Source organism: Cydia strobilella, chromosome 17, assembly GCF_947568885.1.
Source record: "Cydia strobilella chromosome 17, ilCydStro3.1, whole genome shotgun sequence".
Taxonomy (NCBI): Eukaryota; Metazoa; Arthropoda; class Insecta; order Lepidoptera; family Tortricidae; genus Cydia; species Cydia strobilella.
The window spans coordinates 13,099,910-13,126,123 of NC_086057.1; the positions used below are offsets into that span (position 1 = coordinate 13,099,910).

The following is a 26,214-nucleotide window of genomic DNA, read 5'->3' on the forward strand; positions in this document are numbered from 1 at the left end:
TAGGAGTTGCCATAATCTACCATTCGATCAGGTTCGATGTTTTTGTTTTATATTTAGCCAGAAGAGATTGAGATCTCCAAACTCGCCACTACAATAGGGAATGTGATACATTCAGCACCTTGGGTCAGGTACGGCGACAGCTGTAACGTATGGCTACAATTTAGATTGGATATCGCGCCACGTGCTTATCACTGCGGTGTTGCCAGCTTGTTGCCAATTTATACCTGACGTTGGTTTAACGCCCCGCCTGTTTCCGGTGCTGAATTTGTGGGACATTGGCACCTTCATGAATGCCTTCATATTACTTAATTTTGTTAAAGTTCCTTACGTAAAACTACATAAACTACTTTTACATAGGTATGTAAAATACTTACAAATATGCATTTTAATATAAACCTACTTATATGGAATCCGATTTTTTTTCGATGAAGTTTTCAATAATAGAAATTAAACTATCGTGAGACATATTTCAAAATATATAGATTAGTACGGCTCGGTACGGTACGGTAAAAATAATAGTGAGTGAAACTGTACTGATCTAAATATTTTGAAGTTGTCAATGTAGAAAAAGAAATTTAAATTTTTTATTCTTTACACTGGCAACATTGACAATGGGAATGGAGCATCCGACTAAGATTTATTGTCTCATTCGCATTGCAATGCGAAGGCATATATATACAGGCGTGGACGTGTCCTAAGCCGCCTCCGAATAGCTGACGATGCCCGCTAGTTTATGACTATGTCGACACCGGAATCGGACAATAACACCTAGAATGTTATTAACGTAACCTAGTGTTGAACACTAAGCCAGTTATGGGCATCGTTCTTACCGTCAAACAATCATGAATAAAAATAAATGCATAACAAGGCTTAGTTTCTGTAAATTTAAATTTATTTATTTATACATTATTGCACAATTTAACAAAAAAAGAATAAAAAGCGGATTTAACGCTTTAAGGCATTCTCTACCACTACCAGCGAAACATTATAGGACTAAACAGAAACAGTGTAGTGCAGAATGGTATTCTTTCTTTATAACTGGTCCTAAAAATAGAAACTTGTTTTTACTATACCCGCACATCCTAAACACCTACCTATACCTATATTGGATGAAGCTGTCAACACCAAAACATAACGTACTGGCACGAAATCTTTTTATATTTACATAAGGAAATCAAGTGTGATACCCTTTTCGAGAACATTAAATCGAACACCCAAAGATAGTCAAAGGGATGTAAGGTCAAAGAGTGAATGAGGCAAAAACTTACTCCTATGGGAATCCCTATAAACCTTAAACCTTAAAGTAAACCGTAAAGTAAGTAGTAAACTTGATCGGTAACTTTTGATATACTTAACGTTTCTTAATAATACTAAATTCAAATATTCACTTAATTCATTACATTGCAAGGTTAAATTTTCGATCTCTTAACGTTCAATATGTGAGCTCCCCATAAGAAAAATGTCGTAAGTCATGTTAGTCATGGGAGCCTTATTCAGAAAGAATAATTCAATAGCAATATTGTATCAATCCACAATTGATATCAATACGTTGCGCTCGCACTTACATAAGGCTACGTATTGGAGCAAGCGAGCGCACGAAAGCAATATGATTTCGCTGTAATTTTTGAGTCAAATGCTTCAGGAAATAAGACGCATGGTATTGCTCACGTATAAATTGCTTTCTGTCTTAAAGATCCTTTGCCACCCCGTGTAATGTATTCATGTATTCAACCGAAATGTTGGGGATTCGTTGCAGGAACTTGCAAATTGTTTTACCAGCTTAACGCCTGCCTTTTGACCCGCCGAGTTTTGTCACATATTTCCTGGAGATGTTACAATAATACAACTATAATTTTAATACAGATTTACTTAACTGATAACATTTACTGGGGTTTTAGGTAAGAAAGGTTTATACTCTGTTCACTCTTAGTTAGAGCCTACAAACACATGAATAAAATACACATACTAAGATTCTGGATATGTAATTTTCTGTCCTACTCAGAATTCGGCATAATGAAAATGTGAAGTGCTAGGAATTTGAGATTAACCGTTAGAACCTAACATTTTAGGAACTTGGGTAACTTAGAAAATGCCCTATTCATAATATAATCAAACCTATTTAGAATCCGAATTAAATAGAAACTGGCAACCTTAAAGCCGTACTTACTCAGATTAAGGCCTAAACCTCAACTGATTTAATACGAATCTGTCCTGGCCCGCCTAAAGGATGCATGTCATAACATCATTTTGAAGTTTAAACTGATCCGCTACAGGAATTTGTCACTCGTATGACTAATTATTAAAGCTGGAATTAATTGTTTTTCTGTCTGCCTATACTACAGATAAGCAAGTAGGGAAATGTTTCTAAAAAGTTGGAAAAGTTCTGGATAGGTATTTCAGGACATTCCTAGGTGGAAATTTCACAACTTTTGAAACATTTCGATGGCATATCAGTAGTCTATCAAAAACAAAACAGCGCCACAGTTCGCGGACACTTACGCGTTTATTTATTTATAATATTAAGTCCAGCCGGTCACGTCCTGGGAAATGGGATCACGTTCAGAACGCGCTACACAAACTGTGAACGCAAAAGGGAGGATTTTTAGGGTCCCGTGAGCAAAACGATAGGCCGTAATTTTTAGGATAATTTTATAACCGGGAGAGTGACTACTAAAATTAAGAGGAGAGAAGAAGGAGAAAGTGAAACTTAAAATATTGTTATAAATTCAGTGATCGGGTTTTTGGATGCCACACCGCGGTATATCAAGTCAATATGATTACGCCTTCAAGCCCGCGATACCTTCGAAAAAATGTTTTTTTATTGTAGATAACATATTCATAACATATAAGGCAGTTATTTAGGTCATTCACCCCGAGTGGCAACCAAAACCCCTTATATTACTGCTTATAATATATTGTATAGGCTGTTTCTAGTTTCACTATGTCATTATTAGATACTTAATTCGCACACGATACCTACTACCTCCTATCCTAACATTCATAACGACAGTATCTAAGTGACATTGAAAAAACACTGGTGGGACAGAATAGAGTCCTCGAGGTTTGTAGACACGACTCACGCTTAGCCGTTTTGTTTAATACGTCACTTTTTACGCGGACTTTTTCCAAATTAAAATCCGTACGTGATGCTTTTAAAATGTTCTATTTCGGTTTATGAAAAATGCACATTTCCGGAGATATATGGCGGCGTGTTGCAATGAAAAAAATTACTTTAAATAGGTATATGTTGTTTATTTTGTTGAACAATGTTTGTGCGACAAATGTTAGCTCACATGGTTGGTGTTTTATAATTTATTACATCTACAATAATACCTATAGTTACTAACAAACAGTCTACGAAAGGTTTTAGCACCTTAGTTCCAAGAAGTGCTACTTTCTAACTTGGTTAACATCTTCACTTTTTATAAAAACGGTTTTATAGACCCTGTGTATGATTGTCATCATAAAGTCATAAATACATGTCGAATACCTATTCTGCCTTAAGTACACAGTCACATCAAACATTAAACTTTATTTCCACATTGATTAGTGTTAAGTTTGCTGTTTGCGTTTAGTGATAAATACCTATATGAATTCGCATTAAACACTAGCACAAAATAAGTAATAGTATAGTAGAATAGTCAATATGTAAGCGGGCCCAGATCCTAACGCAACTGTTGTCCGATGTTTCATTTGCCAAAATTTTCACACACAAAAATATTTCGTAACCTAGGCATTTTCCTGTATTTTTTAAATTTTCGTCTTACTTTTGATTGATTTTACTTTTCTACTATACCTACTATGATTCGTCTACCTAGATTTTTAACGCCAATGTCTGTCTGTCGGTGGCATCATCTACTAGTTTTACCGTTACAGCAGGTAAACAATACGATTAGGTACACATGTATTTGAGCTGAAGTTAGCACCTCTCTATCACGTGTTTAGCCAATTCAAATTGTAGACAGTTTATAATTTGATATGTGGAAGGTAAGTCCAAGGCTTACAAACTAACACCAACTTTTAACAATTTACAAAGAGTAGTTTTTGCAATCCAACCACTAAAGGAAAAAAGGTCAATTACCTACTTTAACAAAACACTACTACTCAAGAATATACAGTTATAATAAGTCAATACTTACACAGTTTATTATAACTAAAGTCATTTGTATACCATGATTTATTGTACTTGTGTCTTCAAAATACTAATTTCACTCAGAAGGCAAAAGCCTATTATAACTGACTATAGCGTGTAGCGTGTATAGCGTGGTTTAAGGTTTAGCTGCGACTAATTTGTGCTAAGGGTACATATCGATAGCGACCGCAGCAGTGGCGTAGCGTGAACTAATCTAGCCGTGGGCGAAATCGCATCTGCGAGGCCCTTTAGTTTCACTGTGCCCGAAGGGGCCTCGCGCGAGGCCCCCCTTGGAGCGCGAGGCCGTGGGTGACGGCCCACTTCGCCCACGCCTAGCTACGCCACTGGACCGCAGCAGCGTTGCAGCTGCATCGTTACTGCTGTAGGGTTGACGTTGCCAATATGCCAATGCTGTCAGTGTCAATTTTCTTATTAGGTATTATGTAGGCATAAAGCGCTTAATGGATCCACAAGGCCGCCGGGTATTTGCGATTAGAAGCCGACGTCGGGCCCGATGACTCTTGCAACGGTCGTTTTCCGTTTCACGAAATATCAGAACATCATTAACAATATTTGAAATGTAAACAAAATTTAGACCGACTGGGACACCATGGATTATAAGAGTATATCTAGTCAAAAAAGTGTAGGACGTTTTTCAAGACATCGCGTTGGTCTCTTGCCACCATTAACGTGCCCGCTCTTCTTGAGCCGAATGGCATTACCAGGGATGACGGCAAGAGGCCCGATGGGTTGTCCTTGGTTCCTTGGGACAAATGTTAGTGTACTTGCTTGGGCCCGACATCGAATCCGAGATCGGATCTAATTTAAAAAAGTTGACTAAGAGATTGAACGTTCTAATTGTGTCAGCAATAAGGCAGCAACCGCGACCCAATTTATTAAGAAGATTGAAAGGTACATCGTCTGTCTTCATGATGCAGCAGAAACGCTGCCGCAATAGACACCCGACTGTAGGTTATACGTTTTTGCTATGTATTTAAAAAACAATGACAACATAAAATAAACTGTCGTTTGTTAAGGATAAGACATATTAACACATAATTTACACATTACAAAGATTATATAATTATAAAATACTAATTCTAGATTTTTTATATATCAACATTTTTAGAGACAATCGGCGCCAGCCCTTGTGAATCTAAGAAAAAATATTATTATTTTAAACTACAATTAAATAAGCATTCAAACACTACTAATCTATTCTTATTTCTAAATTAAAACTTATTCTATATCACAACCTGAAAGTCAAATGGCGTAGGTAACCAAAAGATAACACTGTCTTAAGGCAAGTTTTGCCCGGCCAATTTGTGCTATATTACTAGTCGAAGTTCTGAAGTAAAATATATTTAAATACATAGTTACAGGGTGACACTGATTAATACTTTAACGATTATCACACATTATTAGTTACGAAAACGGGATAATTTTATATTTTTAAATTGCCTTCGACGTTTCGAGAACGGCGTTGTCTTTGTGGTCTCAGAGAAGACTAGATAAAGTTTACATCAACAACTTCTAGCTGCGCGAGTTGCTCGAACTACGCGCAATTTTATTGGTCTTGTTTATCAAATTCAACATTTTCCACACCAGGGAAAACTAGGAAAGTAGATAATTTTAAAACTTAATTTTCGCGATTAAGTCCCGTCTTCGTAAATGATAATGGATACACGATGAGTTACGTACATAAAGGTCGAGCCAAATTGTTCCATATCCGCCAAGGCATACCTGCCCTTAAATGTCTTAAAAAATCATTGTTTATACAATAGGTACGATTTTGAGCTCCGTTTAACAACGTTATACGTTATACGGTTTATATGTAGGTAAGTGAAAAATTGTATATTTATTATTTGCGAGTCATGGCAATGTATAAATGAAAATGCTTTTGCTAGGAACAGTTATGCCGACGCACGTTAAAATTGCTTAAATCTTCCAAATGATGATACACTGATTTGATATAATAATTAATTATACAATAATAATTATATTATTATTTGTTGTTATTTCAATACCTTTATCGTAATAAATAAATAATAATTTACACAGTTTAATAATTTAAGTATAACTTTTTTTTCCGAATTGGATTAACTAAATAATATCATGTAGGTGACTATTGGATTAATTTTATCATGATGTACCGTTGAATCAATTACATTTTGTAAATTACATTTACAAAAAAAGGACGGTAAATACGGTACGGTAATAACGGTACGATCGGGAAACTTTACTTCTTTATGGAAAGAACGCCGCAGAAAACACAATAAAAAGCTCTTTTCTTGAAAATTCACTTATTATTTGTGTGTTGTCATGAAACCCATACGATCTGACAGTAATGTTAATCTAATAGAGAGTTTGAGTTCGAGATTTGGAGCCTCGTTCATGGACTAATAATACATATTAAAGCCAGACCAGGAATATATGATCACGCGCCATGTTGCGGAATTTTACTAGAACTAATTTTTTCATACTATAACAGCGCCCTTTTGACAATGATCATATATTACTGGTCAGGCTTTATATTATTTTTGTTTGATACCATTCCAGAAAAATGGGCCTAAGGTGATAATGATTGAACTTACTAATTATTGAATCTACATATCAACATTTAGGTAAGGTTATGAAAACGGATTATATCGCGTATATTAAACGTCGGAATGTATTATAAATTCAATATACGCGATATAATCCGTTTTCATAGTTTTATTTCATGAGTAACTATCGCGGTAACCGAAGACAATGTCAAATCATGATATGATCGAGAAGGTCCTCGCATTCTAGCACCAGTATATTTGTATGAGATATTAGCAACTTCTACGTTCAACGTGGTTGCTAAAGTTATTTTTACTATTTGTTTAGGTACAGGTTTCAATGTATTTACCTAACTTAGGGATAAAAAATCAATTGTGCCAATGCCAAATCAAAAAAAAAAGTAGAACAAACCTAAATTACTAGCAGTTAGTCATTATTAACTGCAGTCACGATAGCCGCGGAAATCAAAGTACTTATGTACCCTCTACCTAAGGGACCAAATTATCTATACTAGTTACGCTAAGTTATAACCTAGTTTTACTAGTTTCCCGAACATCTCGATCCTCCGGCACGTCTTTTCTATCCTGATCCTGTGCCTCCTTGAGCGAGTCCGGCAGTTTCTGGTTGTTGGTTTCCGGTAATGTGAGGACCAGGAGGCCAGACATGGCCGCCATTACCCCGAACACTATAGTAGGCAGGTACTCGTACACACGCGCCTGGAAATCAAAGCGGCCGTAAATATACAATTAATAAATACATGGGGTATTTAATGCAGCCGAGCACATGATTGGCGCGAGAGTATCTCGCTGCGACATAGACTACCCGTCCCCCTTTAATTCATACAGTTAGTAAAAGACGGGTAGTCTATCTCGCGTCGCGACAATCATGTGCTCGGCCTACTGGGCTCGATTCTACTCGTTACACTGAGCTGCTTTTATTATGGGACCAACTCCGAAATCCCGCAAAAATATTGGCTTTTTCATACATTTTGGCTGATCAGAAGTCGATGTTCTATGGAAAGCTAAAAAAATTTTTCGCGATTTCGGAGTTGGTCCCATTACTCCCATAGTAAAAGTAGTTTGATTTAGCGAGTACAATCGAGCCCTGCATGGCCCCCATGCATGGTGGGTGACCTACACAATTGTACAATGGGAAATTATTACACAATTGACTAAGCCCCACAGACAGTAAGCTCAATAAGGGTTGTGTTTTGTGTAATGCAATAGGTAAATCAGAATGAATATCATTGTAATACAATGCTACTTATCTCCAACTAGCTTCTGCACTCGACTTCGTTTGCGTGGGAAAATGATGATATTGATCGATAAAAACTATCCTACTCTTCTTCATAACCATTAATTATTATTAATAGGCGTAGATGTAGAAGAAAACATGATTTTTTACTATCGTACATCATTTACAGAAGAAATAAGACCATAAGAGAAATAAGAAATAAGACCATACTTAGCGTACAATCTATTAGTGTAGATTAGGCTAAGTCTAAGAGTAAATTTTGTAATTTTTTTTTTGAAATAAACAGTTTTAATTTTAAAAAAAATTTTTTTTACAATTTATAAAAGTAATCGCAATTTTGTCTTGGTCCTTCGAACCGGATAGACAGGTGATCTGACGAATTTATGTTTACCATACCTTGCTGCACTAAATAGGTAATAATATTAGCTAGCTATTAGCTACCTAATAGTATTCAAATTCATTGAATTGGGAAACTACATATCGAGACGATTTTGGGAAAAAATTAAATAAGCTTGTCTTGAAGTTAGTGTTGTGGTACTTGTGGTCGTACTCAATTACTTGGTTAACATAACTAGCTAAAACATTGCTAAACGAAGAATTTAACTACATAGTAGCTAATAAAAAGTTAGGTTGTGGTAAAAAGGCGAAGTAGGTATTGCCTTGGATAGTAAATAATTACTCATTATGATCATCTTAGCATTTGACTAAATAATCATGAGGTGATTATGATTAGCGTGGGAACTGTATAGGTTCGCTGGGTCAAGGAAACTGCGTCATACTGTTTAAAGGGCGTGTCATGAAGGGCATTGGCACTGATTTCTCAACGCAAGGCATGGCATATTATGATTATTTGTGACGCACAAATAATTATGTTGTAGGAATGTTATTGAGACTAGAAAATGACGTTCTCATTAATTCGCTAAGGGTTAATATGGTGTTCTTCTATTTGAGCCCGCTAATAGTGGGTAGGTATTTATGCGGTTTTGTTCGGTTTCGGTACACATGCGAATTATTTAATAAAAAAACAAAAGCCATAAGCATGTCTTAGAAGTCTAACCTCTATATTCTTCCAGGCCCCTGGAATAATGTAATACTTTACCTATGTTTAGTTTTTTTAAAGTTTTTTTGTGACATAAAAATTTACGCTGAACAAAACAAGATTTAAATTTTACACCATTAAAAAAATACTTGTCAAGAAAGTCGGCGATCAACATAGCTCTTAAAACAATATTAATCTCAAGCAGTCCTCGGAATTGAACTCAAATCAGCATGTTAAAACAAACTCGTTAGTAAAACATTACATCAAAAACGGCGCGCTTACCTAATCGCAAATTGGCTCCGCCTTCAAATTCAAATGGAAAATGCTAAATTGAGTTTAGAATCAAACTCAAGTTCAGTCGAACACAAATATCAAGATTTCGATGAAACATAAACAGTGTTGCGAACAAACAAATTTAACATCTGTAAATTCTGTAATCACTATGTCGTTGGCAAAAGTGAGCCCTTTTACATTTTCCGATACGATACGATGACATCATCATCATAAGCCTTTCAGTCTATTGCAGACTATACAAACAGTGTCAGTTAGGGTGACAACGTTTCACATGGCTGTGTAAGCCAAGACGGGAGCGGAAACCACGACCGCAAGACAGGCAGGTGTAGTGTGCCCGTGGCGAACAGTTGTCGCGCTGATGACGCTTGGCTCGCTTACTTGCGAGTGTCTGATGTAAGATATGTGTATGTATATATATGTATATATATATAACTAGTACTGGAAAGCTGACAAGATAGACCGACGATCAGGTGAAAAGAGATAGTGCCTATTATTTGCCTATTATATTATAGACACCCAGGGGCTTAACCCGATATTGATCTGTATCGAAGTAGACATCAATATCAATGGCAATAATGGACATCAGGCAAGCTCCGTCGGTGTAGGGTGTGGAATTTAAATCATCTGTTGCTGCTTTTATGTCGTTACGACGCCGGGTCCGACGCTGATATCGTGTCGGATAATGTATAATGGCTCCAAGAGTTTTGTCTAGCACTTAGATCATTAAACAAAGTGGGATTTGACCGCGAACACGACGTTTCGTAACCTCATCGTGTCAAACGTGTTGCTAAATCGATTATCTTGAAGAATCTCTTAATTGTATTCCGTTTGTAATCATTGATAGGATAACAAGGATAGCTGTGTGCAGATTTGTGCCAGGGAGATTTTGGGATTATACTGAGCAACTTTTACTATGGGACCAAAAACCCGTGAACTAGATGCATGTAACTGAGTCGAAATATCGGGAGCTCAAAAATAGTACAAAAGGTAATCACGGTCTATATAAGTCTAGTGAAACTAATCGTGAATCATTCAAAACTGTTATTGAATATGTCAGTGTCAATCAAAAAAACTACAATATCTTACCAGAAGTGGCGTCATAGGAGCAACAGCGGACCCGGTCCTCCCTATGGTTGAACACAGCGCGAGAAGCGTAGTCCGGTAGTTGGTTGGGAACACTTCAGCCGCGAACACGTACAGAGAGTTGTAGGCGAGGGTTATGAAGAACTTGCCGCCCAGGTAGAACACCAGGGACCACATGCCAGCTGAAATGTGAGATATATTCTTAAAACCAATCATAAGCAACTCCAGATAGGTCATAGGCGTTCCAAAATTAAAGAACTTAGATTGTGGAAATTGTAAAGGTGCTAAATGATGCGTTTTTCTCGTCTTTTATGTTTCTTTTTGTACAATAAAGAGTTTTACTACTACTACTACTACTACTAACCACACCGAAAGAGAAAACGATAAGCTTATGCTACAGGGCGGACACGCTAGGTAGAACACCAGGGACCACATGCCAGCTGAAATGTGAGATATATTCTTAAAACCAATCATAAGCAACTCCAGATAGGTCATAGGCGTTCCAAAATTAAAGAACTTAGATTGTGGAAATTGTAAAGGTGCTAAATGATGCGTTTTTCTCGTCTTTTATGTTTCTTTTTGTACAATAAAGAGTTTTACTACTACTACTACTACTAACCACACCGAAAGAGAAAACGATAAGCTTATGCTACAGGGCGGACACGCTATACATCAAAAATCACTTGCGTTTCTATGTGTGAACGGCACGTCTGTACACGCGTCCTCTGTCATAGTGTGAGTAAGTTGCTTAAAAATAGTACTGAGCGGCCGGCAAACGGCCGTCAATGCTGTCGCGGGGCGAGGTAATTCGAGTCGGGGCGGGGCGGTGCGTGGCCGTTCTGTATGACAATACTATTACTTATTCTGTGCTTATGTTCAACAATGAGTGTAACAAAGATTATAGGTAAAACCGATTCATTCATAAGTACCTCATGAAATAAATAAAAGTATTTATGAAAGTATTTTATGTGCTGCGTGAAAACATGGACACGAAATTGCGTGAAGTTTAGTTTGGTATGATTATTAATTATTAATCAGTAAACACATAAATCTTAAATCAAAATACAGTGTACTGTACTTATCAAGTCTTCAATTACATCGTAGTAGGTATAATAATTTAACTTATTAGGTACTGGCAGTCTGGCGAAAATACGTGTTGAGTTAAATAGTTGGTTGACCACAATTTTTAAGTTTTTTTAAGTTCTTGGCCGAGCCGGTTAGCAAAATTAACAAGACAACATTAACGTCACGTCATTGTTTTAGGGACTCGTCCGAAAATTACGGTAATACTACAATTTTATTTTGAGATATTATGAATGCTCTATAAAACTGATATATTTTTACTGACGTAGGTACGAGTGTTTGTCACTTGTCCATTGTCAATAAAATCAAGGTGGCCATTAGCATATGTGTATTTTAATTAAATATTTTAAGGTGCCTTAATAGATTTTTATTTATTTACAAATATACGTATATTGTATGTTTTTTATTACCAATGTTGTGACTTTACCAATACATTGGGGAAAAGATCAATTACCCTTGTAAATATTAAATATCTCACTATTTAATTTAATAGTAGTTCCTATACCTATAGGGAATATTAATAAAATAGTTCCTATGCCTTTAGGAATTATTTTTAAAGGGAGAAGATGAATAGGTACTGCTACCTCGTTAAAAATATTTTATTTTATAAAAGAACCCGACTAACGATATCCAGTACGCAACCATTAACCAAAACCATTATGTCAGGTTTTAAGATACAAGTCAATGCACTCCAATGTTAGCCGAAGGATAAAAACTTGCGCTTTTTTTCAGTTTCGCTTACAGGAAAACATCAATAATTCAAAGTATGTAGTCAACATGTTTTGGAGGCGCTTATTATGTTTAATTCGACGATGGTATCTCGGTTGTTTCTGGATATCATGGTTGTTTTATTACCTTTGCGATGTTAAAATTGACAAATTGACCTTGAGCTTACGTTGAGCCCATAGCCGGCAAATATTATTTTCGATTAATTTTTAACAAGCAGAAACGTCTGCGATCGATGCTATTAAGCTTAAATAAATTTAAAAGTGGAAAAATTACTGCCTTGGGTGAGACTTGAACTCACGGCCTCTGGATAGATACTCCAGCGCTCTGCCAACTGAGCCACCAAGACCTCATCCGTAGTCAGCAAATCTTCCCACTATATGGGTCTGGGGACCCTAGCGACATCTACCGTAAGAGTGTTACACTTCTTAAACGGCCACCGGAGTTCCAAGTCATATTGGAAATTCACCAGTTACGATGTGCTACCCATTCTAAATGAATTTTTAACAAGCAGAAACGTCTGCGATCGATGCTATTAAGCTTAGAATAAATTTAAAAGTGGAAAAATTACTGCCTTGGGTGGGACTTGAACTCACGGCCTCTGGATGAAAAAAAATAAATTTCGATGTCAATATTTTTTTTAATAGGATGGGCGTTTTAAGGGTTCTGTACCAAAACGGGACCCTATTACTAAGACTCCTCTGTCCGTCTGTCTGTCACCAGGCTGTATCTCATGAACCGTGATAGCTAGTTGAAATTTTCACAGATGATGTATTTCTGTTGCCGCTATAACAACAAATACTAAAAAGTACGGAACCCTCGGTGGGTGAGTCCGACTCGCACTTGTCCGGTTTTCTTTAATTGAATTGTGATAACATTTGACTGGTTTGAAGAGGGATAAATACTAAATCACAACTTGTCCCGAAAAAATGTGTTTATGTAATTTTCCGTTGGGTTTGAAAATACCATAGGTACATTTTCGTAATCCAGGGCAAGCTTTTTAAGACATACGGTGGAATTACGCTTGTGTGTGTTGTATAGAATAGGGAACTCTATGTATTTACCAAATATTCCACCAAGAAAAGCGGTCCAATCCAATTAATTAAAATAATCCATACTCGTTCCAAATTACTAACACCGCTCTAAATTCTATGAAATAACTGATGATTTGAACTTACCAGGGACGAATCCGTAGTTGATCAATATCAGAGCTGTCAAGAAGAACGCGACAGCAATCACCTTCTTCCTTCCATATCTATCCAACAATATAAGTTTGCAGACATTTGCTGGCGCCTCGATCACAATCACCACAATATAGTTCAAATAGCTGTTCCCAGACAGTTCTATGGCGTTTATAGACAAGCCATAGTAGACCAAAGTAGAGCATGTCCAGAGGAACGATACGGTGAAAACTCTCTTCCAAATCATACTGGAAGTCAGAATCTGCTTGAACGACGATTGGTTGCTAGCTATGTTCTCGCACTTTCTTGCGTCTCTTTGCTGAATTGCTTGCTTTTCGACTTGGTCGTAATGTTCTTTGGGTACCACGACGTTGTTCATTTTTTCCGCTTTGCTTAAGACTTTGAGGCCCTCATCGTAGCGTCCCTTACTGAAGAACCACCTGGATGAACAATTTATATTTTCATTATTATCAATTTAAGACGCGTTTGCTGTTCGGTAACAAAATAAATTAAAAACTTTAAGCTTCTTAGCCAAAGGTAACAAAGTTCCTGGAATTTAGTGCTGATAGTTAAAGTCAGTAACACTCTTGATGCTCAACATTAATGGCATTACAATTTTATGATCGGAATGGATCAGTCGATGCCCTAATGTGGGTAATGGATCAAGACTTAAGAGACATAATATGTAAAGTCGATGCCCTAATGTGGGTAGTTGGGGCACTTACTGCCTGTTGGGGTGGCAGTATACATATAACACTTTAAACTCGCGTTTTGTACACATAATTATTTAATTGTTTTGTGCATTTGCTGGGACGTCAGTCTTTCGTGACCACATCTAGTGCAACCTAGTTGAAACGTCGGAAAAAAGGTAAAATAATGAAATTTAATCGCGTTAGACCCGGTAATGACATTAATTATGGGAGTATAGATGTTGAAGAGAAGAAATCTCCAGTTCTGCAGTCACAAGGAGAGAGACACGGTCACGCTTCCGAAGATGAACATGATTTTAAAGTACCTGAAGCTTTCAGTCAGCATCCACATATAGAGGAACACGAAGACGGCCGGCGTGTAGATGATGAAGATCAGATATTTCCAATTCTGTAGCCACAGGAAGAGGATAACGGTCACGCCTCCCAGGATGAACATGACGATAAATTGCCTGAAGCTTTCAGTCAGCATTCACATATTTTATAGCCACATGAAGAGGATAACGGCCACGCCTCCAAGGATAAACATGACGTTACAGTACCTGAAGCTTTCGGTCAGCATCCACATATAGAGGAACACGAAGACAGCAGGCGTGTAGATTATGAAGAGCAGATATCTCCAGTTCTGCAGCCACAGGGAGAGGAGAGTCACGGTTACGCCGCCGAGGATGAACATGGTATTGAAGAGGAGACTCACGAGGACACGGCCTTTTGGACCCACTAACTCCAGGGCTGAGGACAATTTTAACCATTTATTAACTGATCAAAGAGGTCCGAGGTCTTATTGTTGACTAGGCACTTTAATACATATTTGTATGAGAAACTAATTTTTATTGAAATTTGGCAGAAACATAGTTTGGGGTGAACTACCAATAATTGACGGAGCGAGATCTAAAGGATGACTGGTGACCGGGCCGGAGCTTCCGGCGCTTACTTTTCTATGATATGACAGGTGATCACGTGATGCTTTCCATAGAAAACGAAGCACCGGAAGCTCCGGCCCGGTCACGGCCCGGTCTAACGTGAGTCATCCTTAAGAGTCAATTAGGTGCTTATTAAAATTTTCATTAAATTTGGCATGGATGTAGTTGAGGTATCTAAAGAGAATAGACTGGTCTGGAAGTTAAGAACTTAGCGGCTGCGAGGCTATGAAAGAATGACCTTCAATATCACACATATAAATACGGTAAACAATATTATTGTTATTGTCAATATTTAATATCCAAAGGTTAATTGCCATAAGCAGTCATTTTATTTTAGCAAGGATCCTTGTTAACCTCTAAAAATGTATTAGCACGCTATTAATAATAATAATAATAATAATAGCCTTTATTTACAATCATTCTTTAAATATAGTTACAATAATCTTATTTATTTATTTGACACCGGTACGTGAAGATTGTCTTGCTGTCCAGCATAGGCCTCCCCTAGAGTACGCCACTGAATGCGATTCAGCGCTTGTCTTTTCCAAGTAATTCCCGCTATTTTCTTTATATCGTCTTCCCATCTACTTCGTTGTCTCCCTTTTTTTCTTTTGAATTGTCTCGGGCACCACTCTGTTACTTGCCTAGACCATTTATCCTTACTACTTCTAATCATATGGCCTGCCCACCTCCATTTTAGTTTTTTAATGCAATAAGTGATATCTGTAATTCCAGTTTTGTTCCTTATAGCATCTAGTCTTATTTTATCTCTTAGTTTTATGTTTAGTAAGCTTCTCTATTAGCACGCTATTAAGTATTACTAATTCATGATACTCAGGACGGTAAGTATTTTGCTTTCGTATAGTCAAGGGCATATATATATATACATTCCCAGTTTCAAAAATATGTGTACGCTCATACACCTTAGGCAATAAAGTCGTGTTCACATATTTTTGAGCCATTTGTCTGGATCGATATTTTTGCCTTCGACTGTACATGTTGTCAGTGCCATGCAATGACATTTACTTGAAAATCTTTTGGAGTCTCGAACTAAGTAAAGTCTATATGATAATATGACTGTCTTTCTTTATTCAACAATACTTATGGGCATCCTTAGAATTCTGAAAGTGTTAACAAATTAAGTCAGATAAATATACAATATCTAGAAACCAAGCTTCGCTCGGAAAACATATAAATACTAGATCGATTTTTCGCCCTCGAAAACCCCCATTTAGCAAATTTCATCGAAATCGTTAGAGCCGTTTCCGAGATCCGCAAAATATATAAATATATACAAGAATTGCTCGTTTCAAGGTATAAGATAAACACAAGTCATATAACTAAAACGTGCTTTCAAGGAAACATAATACTTTATTATTACTTAGTAACAGTCGCCATCAGATATAGATCGGAGCGGTCAAGGTGCTCAAAAATATCTGAACACGCACTGTAGCGCCTTCGCCGTGTTCGGATATTTGTGAGCACCTTGGCCGCTCCTATATATCTGATGGCGACTGTACCTACACATACCTATATTTTATATTATTTTAAAATCAAAGAATCATTTGCAGCTAAATATGTATGTAAAGAGGTTATTTTCACTTAGCTGTTTACAAATTGCGGAAAAAATTTAATTAATAATACTCTAAGAACAAATTAAATTATTTTCTATGAAAATATTTTAATTTGTGGTTTTTCAAGTAGACACACTACTATTTAAACTATAAACTGAAATAAATGTCATATACGAAGGAAAAAATTACCACAGCCTCCAGTGTCCAGAGCTGGAATCGAACCAGCGTACCCCAGCGTTTTTTTAATTAATAATAATTAAATAGAAAACGAATAAACTACACTGAGTTCTGCTCTTAGAAGAACCTGGCGGCCTAGCCAAGGTGACGATCGTTTGCGCTTCGCTATCGAATCGCTTTGTGTCTCTCTATCACTCTTCCATATTAGTGTGAAAGTGACAGTTGCGTATCGTTCGCTACGTAACGTTAACGTTTGGCATATTGTCTACGGGGCCTGTGCTCTGAGCCTCTGAATAAGATGGCATTAATTGATAATAGTCATTATGAGTTTATCAAATCTTTTCAATCTTTTTAACTAGAGTAGGGGAATGGGGATCGATCTACATATTTAGATGGACTAATAATACAGGTAGGCCATTAAACAGACCCTTACGGCCACGTACTTGTAATTAAGTGGCTATTTATATCGAGCTTAACGCCCTGTCGCCATGAGGCAAGTTCAAGAATCTAGAACAATTATTGGAAAGCCAGTGCACTTAATTTTTTGCAGTTTACTTGTAAACGGTTTATTTGACTTGGCTTCATCATAGCTCATGACATCCTTCGTTTAAAAAATTTGGTGGCCGATATGATACTTTGTGTTAAATACTTTGTTTTTGAAATGTCACGCATAACACAAGGTGTTTTAAAACTTAATTATTGGAACCTCATTGTGATAGGAAAAGAGCGAAGCGCTGGTGGCTTAGCGGTAAGAGCGTGCGACTTGCAATCCGGAGGTCGCGGGTTCAAACTCCGGCACGTACCAATGAGTTTTTCGGAACTTATGTACCTACGAAATAACATTTGATATTTACCAGTCGCTTTGCGGTGAAGGAAAACATCGTGAGGAAACCGAACTGATCCCAATAAGGCCTAGACAAAAACTAGTGCCTACGCCAATTCTTGGGATTAGTTGCCAAGCGGACCCCAGGCTCCCATGAGCTCTGGCAAAAATGCCGGCACAACGCGAGGAAGATGATTGTGATAGGAAAAGTGTATGGTTTTTTTAAACTTTAGCCGCCTCATGCTATCTTTTGTATTTTATTTTCATAGTACCAGTGACGCCGACTATATATGGCTTCAGTTGGACTGACAGTAAGATATTCGAATTCGAAACACCTAGTGTTGGACTGGACTTTTGAAAAAAAAGGAATTATGTGTATTAGGTATGAGACCAATTTCTGTATTATCACCTATATCCAAAATTTTAGAAAAATTGATTAACGTTCGAATTACTAACTATCTAAATAAATTCGAAATTCTGTCCGACTCTCAGTACGGATTTAGACACGGGAAATGTACAGAGGATGCTATACTAGCCCTCACTACCTCAATCACCAAGCAAGTGGACATGGGCCGTAAATGTTTGGCTGTCTTCCTTGATTTAAAAAAGGCCTTTGACACCGTCTCTCACTCCATTCTTGTTCGAAAGCTGGAGACCATAGGTATAAGAGGGAAACCTCTACAGCTCTTGGATAACTACCTCCGCGGTCGCTGCCAAATTGTTAAGATTGGACATCATGTTAGTACAAAGAGTGATATCACGTATGGCGTCCCTCAGGGAAGTGTGCTAGGCCCAACTATGTTTCTAACATATATCAACGATTTGTCGAATCTTGGCATTGACGGAGGAGAGATTTTCTCTTACGCGGATGACACTGTGGTTATTTTTAACGATAGTACCTGGGCTGGCGTTTTTGATAGAGCTGAACAAGGTCTTCAGCATATATTTTCATGGTTGAATGCTAACCTTCTAACACTAAATATTACCAAAACAAATTATATATGCTTCACAAAGTATAAAAACACACAACCACCTGATACTCTTAAATTAAAAATACACACTTGTAACCCTCAAAATACTTTAGATTGTAAGTGTAACGAAATAAAAAGAGTAAGCAGCACTAGGTATTTAGGAATAATGCTAGATCAGAGGCTCTCGTGGCATCCGCATATTGAGTTTATAGCTGGTCGGATTCGAAAGTTAGTCTGGATATTTAAAATACTTAAGCATGTCGCGGCTAAAGCTTTACTTAAACAACTATATTTAACTCTAGCCCAGTCCGTTATGACTTATTGTATCCCAGTATGGGGCGGAACAAACAAGACCAAATTCATTGATGCTGAAAGGGGTCAAAGATGCCTTCTTAAAGTTATATACTCCAAACCTTACAGATACCCAACCACTGAACTGTACAAGGATTGTGATCTACTTACTATGAGGAAACTTTATATTCTATTTACACTACTAAAGCTACATAAAACAATAAAATTTAAACCCCTCACAGTAACGCGGAGAAGGAAAACAAATGTAATTTCTAAGCCACCTACTAAATCTGTTTATGCCAGAAGACAATTTACAAGCCAGTCTGTTCACCTATATAATCACATAAATAAAATTATAAATTATTTCTATTTTTATATTTATATTTATTTATTATTTCTATATACCCTTTGCACTTATACAGTTGTAAAAAAGCTATAGTCGAATGGATTAAAAAATTAGACTACGAGGAAACAGAAGCACTTTTACAAAGACAATAAATAATAAATAAAAATAAATAATAAATATATATGTGTTTACACCCCACACAACTACAAACATGCACACTCACACACACACACACACACACACACACACACACACACACACACACACACACACACACACACACACACACACACACACACACACACACACACACACACACACACACACACACACACACACATCTTAGCTTTAATTAATTTTAGTTTAGTTTGTAAGATATTCATTTTAAGTATTTGTTCGGTTACTTTGTATGTAACTCTGGTAGGAAGAGCGGGATCTCCTGCCACAAGTATAATTTTACTTACTTGGAGATTCCAACCATAATTTGCTGTACACAATATTGTAACCAATAAATGCTTTTTCATTTCATTTTTCATTTTTCATGTATATCACAAGCTGTCAAAAAGTAAAGTCGAATACCGCTTCTAGTTCTTGAATCTTAACTGTTAACTTAAATCGGGGTCATTAAACTCGGGCAAGTGTCATGAAACGATGAAGTTGTTTTTTTACTTAATATTTTGTCCAATATAATAAATGTTGTAACTACCATAAAATTATTACATTTTAATGAATGACTTAAATGACAGGGCGCGTATGATCAAATAATTATGATATGATCATCGCATAAGGCGCGGGCGGCAAACGGACTAATTTTATTAATTAATCAGTGCTATCACAAGCAAACCGTATTTTTTTTATCGTCAGTTCAAAATATGTTTTTTTTATTATATATAAGTAACTTATGTCATTTGGCAAAAAAGTGAAAAACCTGCGTGTAATTTGAACAATAAATTTTAAGAACAAAACTTCCGTGAGACACAGACATATTATGTAAATATATTAAAACGGGTCACTCACGTATTTTAAGTTGAAAAACGCTCGACAACTCCGTACCGAGGAGTGTCGTCAGGAGCTCGCTTTTAATATTTAATATATCCGCGTGTAGTTTGCATAAAAACACTATAGATAGGTACTTCAATATGGGCCAAGGGCATTTCTATTTAAAAGTAACTATTACAAAAATTTACATTTCCTTAAAATCTTTTTACACAAAAGTAAGTCATGCAGACACAGTAATAAGAAAGTGGACCTAGAGCGAACCGGAAGTGACAAAAACAGCCGAGTGCCGCTGCCGGATAGGCTTAATTAACGAAGCGGAAAGTAAGGTTGTTGCTAAGGCCTCATTATCTCCTTTATTTAACTTGGGTCTTAGGTTAGGGTTTTACAATGTGAGTATAAAAGTACAATATAAAAACACTTACAAAACATTACAAAAAATATATAAACACATTATAAAATACTTAACCTAGGGTGCCGCCAGCAGCGGGGCAGGGCCCAGCTGCCGGTGGTCAGGGCCGCAGAGAGAGGAACCAGCGGACTATCCGCGCCGTGTCCAAGACCACCGCTTTCTGCATCTGACCCTTGATCCAACCATCTAGCGAGTCTCTTAAGGTGTTGGTCGAGACTCTTCGCTATTAGACCGTTCGCTGAAACAACTATCGGGACAATGATGCGGATGCGGTGCGGTGCTGACAAAGTATCAAGCGGGAGGCGATGCCAATATTTTTTTTATAGACTTTATTTGCTGCCATTCTTCAACCCACCAACGGAGCGGCAGCTGACGTTCACATGTTCATGTGACCAGCAGACGGTCTTTCCTCAGCATCTCGTGAGCCAAGTCTGGGTACTTATTGGATTGCTAAGCTTATTATTATTAAACTAGATTTAATTAAAACATTTGGCACATCTGGTCCGGGGGATAATCAGAGTGGGGGGTAATTTTGTATTAGTTGTCATTTAGTTTTACTTTTTCGTAGGTTTATTTTAATACACTTATTGTACCCTTTTTCTGCAAATAAAATTATTTGTAAAATATTAAAACATTATATTTCGTTCTTGATCTTGTTCGTATCTGGAGCAGCCCAACGGGTAGTCTAATTTAAACCTTCAGAACATTGCAAAATTCTTCAGTACTTATATAATTTTACAAACATGCCGCGTAAATACCTGTAGGTACTTATTAAATAAAGTAGTTAGTTGAGTATATGGTGCGCTGAGAACGTTCAATAATGTGAAACATTGGGAGCCCTTTTCTTCTCCTGATTTAACAATTTGGTCAATTTGTTACGGTTTCGATTTATTTTGATACGACCTTCTCACGCTGATTTGTGCATGCGAAATAAAGTGAAAGTCGTGACAACCAAGACAATCGTCATGGTCTTATCAGAACCAGTTCAAAATCTAAACAAATTGCTTAATTAGAATCGACCCCCGGGCCTAAGGGCCGATACAGACGGACTGCAACCCGACTGCACTTTGTATGGGAACTGCACGCCGACTGCACGCTAATTTCCGTACCTTACACAATTTTTAACAATGTATTTTTTATGTGAAATGTGAGTGAAATGTCTTTAAAAAACCCGTAGGGGTTGGATCAAAAAATGGTTAATTAAGTCCGACTTTTCTAATAGGTTTTCCTGTCATCTATAGGTAAAGAACTATTTTGTATTTTTTTTTCAAAATTTTAGACCCAGTAAATAACTTCTAAACTCTTTATCCTAAAATGATAAAAAAATTCTATTTGAGATTCTAATAATGCGCTCTTTTATTTGATATGAGTATGTAACACGATATAATTTGAAAAACTTACTTTTTTAATATTCTTGTTTACCCCCCAAAAGTGGCCCCATGTTTAAAATTGATTTGTTTACGTTACATATCCGTCTTTGGGTCACAAACTTACATATGTGAACCTAACTTTAACTAACTTGGTCCAGTAGTTTCGGAGGAAATAGGCTGTGACAGACGGACAGGCAGACAGACAGACGCACGAGTGATCCTTCACCGAAAAGCGACTGGTAGATAAATATCAAATGATATTTCGTACATAGTCCATGAAAACACAAAGACGAGGTCATAGTCATAGTCATAGTAATTTATTCATATAACAATATACATTGCGTTTTTCAATAAATGTCAGCTCATATTTCCCCTTAACAAATTACTCGTACTATTCAAATTAATCGGCTTATAGTCGAAACTCATCTAACTAATTGAAATTCGCATTGATTTCGTTTTAATACTCATAACAATTTTTTACTTCTTTATTATCAGAACTACTTTTTGCAGATGCGTATTAACATATTTACATTAATAACAAGACATTGCTAACGTCCGCATTCACTGACCTCTGCTATTTCATTTTCATTCTTCCTTATTTGCGTATATTTTGCTATGATTTGTCCTCGAAAACACATTGGAAAGGATTGATAACCAGTTTAGTAAGTAGGTATGTACATATTTTAAAAAAACTTCATATATATGTTGATTATTATTTTATTTAATGCCGCCAGCATCCTTGGTACAATGCCTCAAGGGCCTATTTTTGATTTAAGCTAGTTATTAATTTCGTTTACTTAGTACCACTGTATATATCTTGTATGTAAATAAGTTTAGTTTAGGTATGAAAACAACCTAAAGCATCGCCAATGAAGTCAAGCTGCCACGCCTTCAAAACAACCTACGTCATATTGTTGTTTGCATTATGATGTTTGTCAATATTTTCCTACATAGAGTAAAGAGCCTAGTGCACGATAGGCTCAGAATTGGTCGTGCCAAAATTGCTAGATTTTACCAGCGATTTTCGTCGAAGAAGTACAATCATCACTTATAGGTACACGGCGTGCATGTTAATATATGTCTGTGTCTTGTTTTGGTTACCAGTTCGCATCCTTTAGGTACCCATAAAACGGACTCCGTACCACTACCATAACCACACCATAACGCAACATATTATGTAAATATAATAATTACTTCCTAGCAATGTATTCCATACCAATTTAGAAACACGGTGGTAAGTAGTAGCTATTATCGGACAAACCGGAGATAAGGCCGACTATTGATTTTAATTCAATTGATTGATACGTCCTATACGTACAGGTACTTCGTAATAAAGACAATTAGCCTCATGCATGAAGTTTATATTTGAACGAAATATGTTTTATTCGGATGTTTGTTACCGTTATATCATGTTACAAATGCATTTCCGTTTTTAAATTACCATTTAATTACTTAAAATTATAAATAAAAAGTACAAAAATTTGCCCGCGAAACGCTCGAAACGCCACGTGACGTCACGCGTTCGACAGATTAGTGTCATTAGTAGCAAACGTCAGTTGGGCCGCCCAACGTGTGACGTCATCACGCTCTGTCGAATTCGCGCCAAAAATTATGAGCGTTTCAACCGCTCAAAAATTTTCAACATTTTAAATATTTTTTAATAAAATAATGTTAAGGTTTACAAAAGTATTTTTATCATTTCCGGTGTTCCAACGATATAAATTATGAATCCAAAAATAAAAATAAATTCATGCATGGAGCTAGTTCCATAGACAGTGACCCCTTTTTAGTAATTGTTAATATAAATAAGAAGCTGTTATATTCGACTATGTGAGAATAATTAACTATAGTTTAGCGAGGTAGAGGTATGGTGCACTAAAAAAAAAAACAGCCAATAGAAATTTAAATAAAACGCTCGGATTAGTCGCACACTACTTCGCTCAGCGTTGGATGATGCTCCCCCTACTTGTATGGATTAATCTACATATTCTAACCATTTTGATTGTGAAAATTATACTGGTTGATGGGTTTTTGATTGTGTTACTATTGATTGTGCAGTCAGACTGGATATAATCACTAATTCCATTAAAATGAAATCTGCTTAATAGCTTGTCGATTAATTCCTGACCGTTTCGCATATGTCGACTTTTAAACTAATTGATTAATTAATAATAACGGGATCCCTTTGACTCCAACGAACTAGTTGACTCCCACAAACATATTGCTTCGAATTTCGAAAGTAAAAAATCGTTTCCCATATTATTCATGTCATGACTATAAAGGATGACTCACGTTAGACCGGGCCGTGTCCGGGCCGGAGCTTCCGGCGCTTACTTTTTTATGACATGTCAGGTGATCACGTGGTGCTTTCCATAGAAAACGCAGCGCCGGGAGCTCCGGCCCGGACACGGCCCGGTCTAACGTGAGTCATCCTTAACTATCAGTAGTATCAGTTTAGCGGGGCTTCGTCGAGGTTTTATTAATTGCTTAAAAATATAAATTATGCAACACGATGAAAACGGCTTAAAAACTTTATCAATTGATTTTTAGACCTCCTAATTAGTAATATAACTAATAATATTTATGTTGCAATATTTTATGAAGTGTCAGTACCTCGAAATTTAATATTATGACTATTTGTAATATGGCCATCGTTAAATATGGATAATATCAGGAACAAGTATTCGCGATGAACCCACAAATAAATGTCCTTACCGGGATCCGAAATCGGGACCTCCTGCTTGGTATATAGGCAGGATCACTATCGACTAGGCTAGCTCGTTAAATAAATAGAAACTACGATTAATATATAAGAAAATTATGTACAAACTCACCCAGCACAAAACACGCAGTATAAACCCCACCCCCGAAAGCTGGTTCCAAAAACTCAAACACCACGAACATGTTATAGTTGACCGACAGCGCCCGAATCAACCCGAAGACGCCATTTGACACGCACGCAAAGACCACGGCGAGCCGGCGGCCGAACTTGTCCGAGATTAGTCCGGTGAGGGGAATGGACACGAAGAACCCTGCGTTGTGGACCGTGCCAACTAGGGTCCTCTTCCAGTCTTGGCAGGCCAGGTTAAACTGGAACAAAACATCATGTTAAAATCCCTACTAATATTAAAACACAAAAGTAACTATGTTTGTATCTAGGCATAGTCAGTATCAAAAGTAGCGGATAGTTATAGGAAGCAAAACTGTTATAAAAAAAGTCTCTATGTGCGAAACAAATTGACTGTAATCTACAGACGTTTAAACGCAAACTATAGAAACTATTCTCTTTTTGGAAAAGTACCTATTTCAGGGTGGCAGCTAAGGCGTGTACGAATTTGGTATGGAGATAGTTTGAGCCCCGGGACCTTCCTGGGATAGGGCATATGATACTTTCACAAAATCACAGAAATCACCATTCAATGCAGATAAAGTCGCAGACAGAAGCTATAGTAGTAGTAAACAAGTTTCAACTGTAGATCACTAGATCACTACATAGTTGGCCATATTGAAAACTCGTTAAACCTGATGAATTAGGTTTAAGGAGTTTTCAATATGGCCAATTGCACAAATTCAATTTTGCCAACAGAAAATTAGGAAGTACGAGTAAATTAATTAATAAGTTAAAAAATAGCTAGGTAGACTGGTGGCCTTGCTGTAGGTATTGCAAAATTTGCTAAAATTTGTGCGAATTGGGCAATTATTTATAAAGGCAGTCTCACGAAGTACATTATGCATTAATCTGCGTACAGGAAATAACCCCGCTTATTTTTCCACCGTGGTGAATGATGAATGTTGATTGGTGAAAAAGGCGTGAACGAACAGAGTAAATAACTAGTACTAACACTAGTAGGTATATAGTGTATGTGTGTGTAGTGTATGTGTAAGAGCAATTATATGAGTCAATTTATGTATATGATTTTAATAAAAAAGTCATCATGAGAAAATTGACAGTCATCAGTCAGTATATCGCTCATTTCCTGCTGCTGCCAAGAATTGGTGCAGGCACTAATTTTCGAGAAGGCGACTGACATCTAACCTATTACATACTATAGACTTTTATTGAATTAGTCCGGTTGCTTATACGATCTTTTCCTTCATCGAAAACCGAGTGTGAGAGAAAGTATGGGATGCACAAGCGGGATTCCGAAAGGGTATGGGATGTACGGATCAAGTCTTTTCCTTGCGATGCATAGCCGAAAAGTATTTGGCCAAAGGTCAGAAGGTCTATTGCGCTTTCGTGGATTTGGAAAAGGCTTATGACAGAGTGGTGAGGAATGAACTTTGGTCG

The 26,214-nt window shown here is 36.9% G+C and overlaps 1 protein-coding gene across 1 annotated transcript in view; it reads right to left on the reverse strand.

Annotated features, from left to right (window-relative positions):
* Positions 1-3,241: 3,241 nt before the first annotated feature.
* LOC134749024 (organic cation transporter protein-like) overlaps positions 3,242-26,214 on the reverse strand; it is a 49,740-nt gene continuing 26,767 nt past the window's right edge. Inside the window, exons 3-7 of the mRNA XM_063683916.1 lie at positions 24,761-25,016; positions 14,586-14,775; positions 13,334-13,776; positions 10,350-10,528; positions 3,242-7,392 (exon numbers count right to left, since the gene is read on the reverse strand). Coding sequence (XP_063539986.1) covers positions 7,201-7,392; positions 10,350-10,528; positions 13,334-13,776; positions 14,586-14,775; positions 24,761-25,016 — 1,260 coding nt within the window. The 3' untranslated portion in view covers positions 3,242-7,200. The remainder of the gene's footprint in view (positions 7,393-10,349; positions 10,529-13,333; positions 13,777-14,585; positions 14,776-24,760; positions 25,017-26,214) is intronic.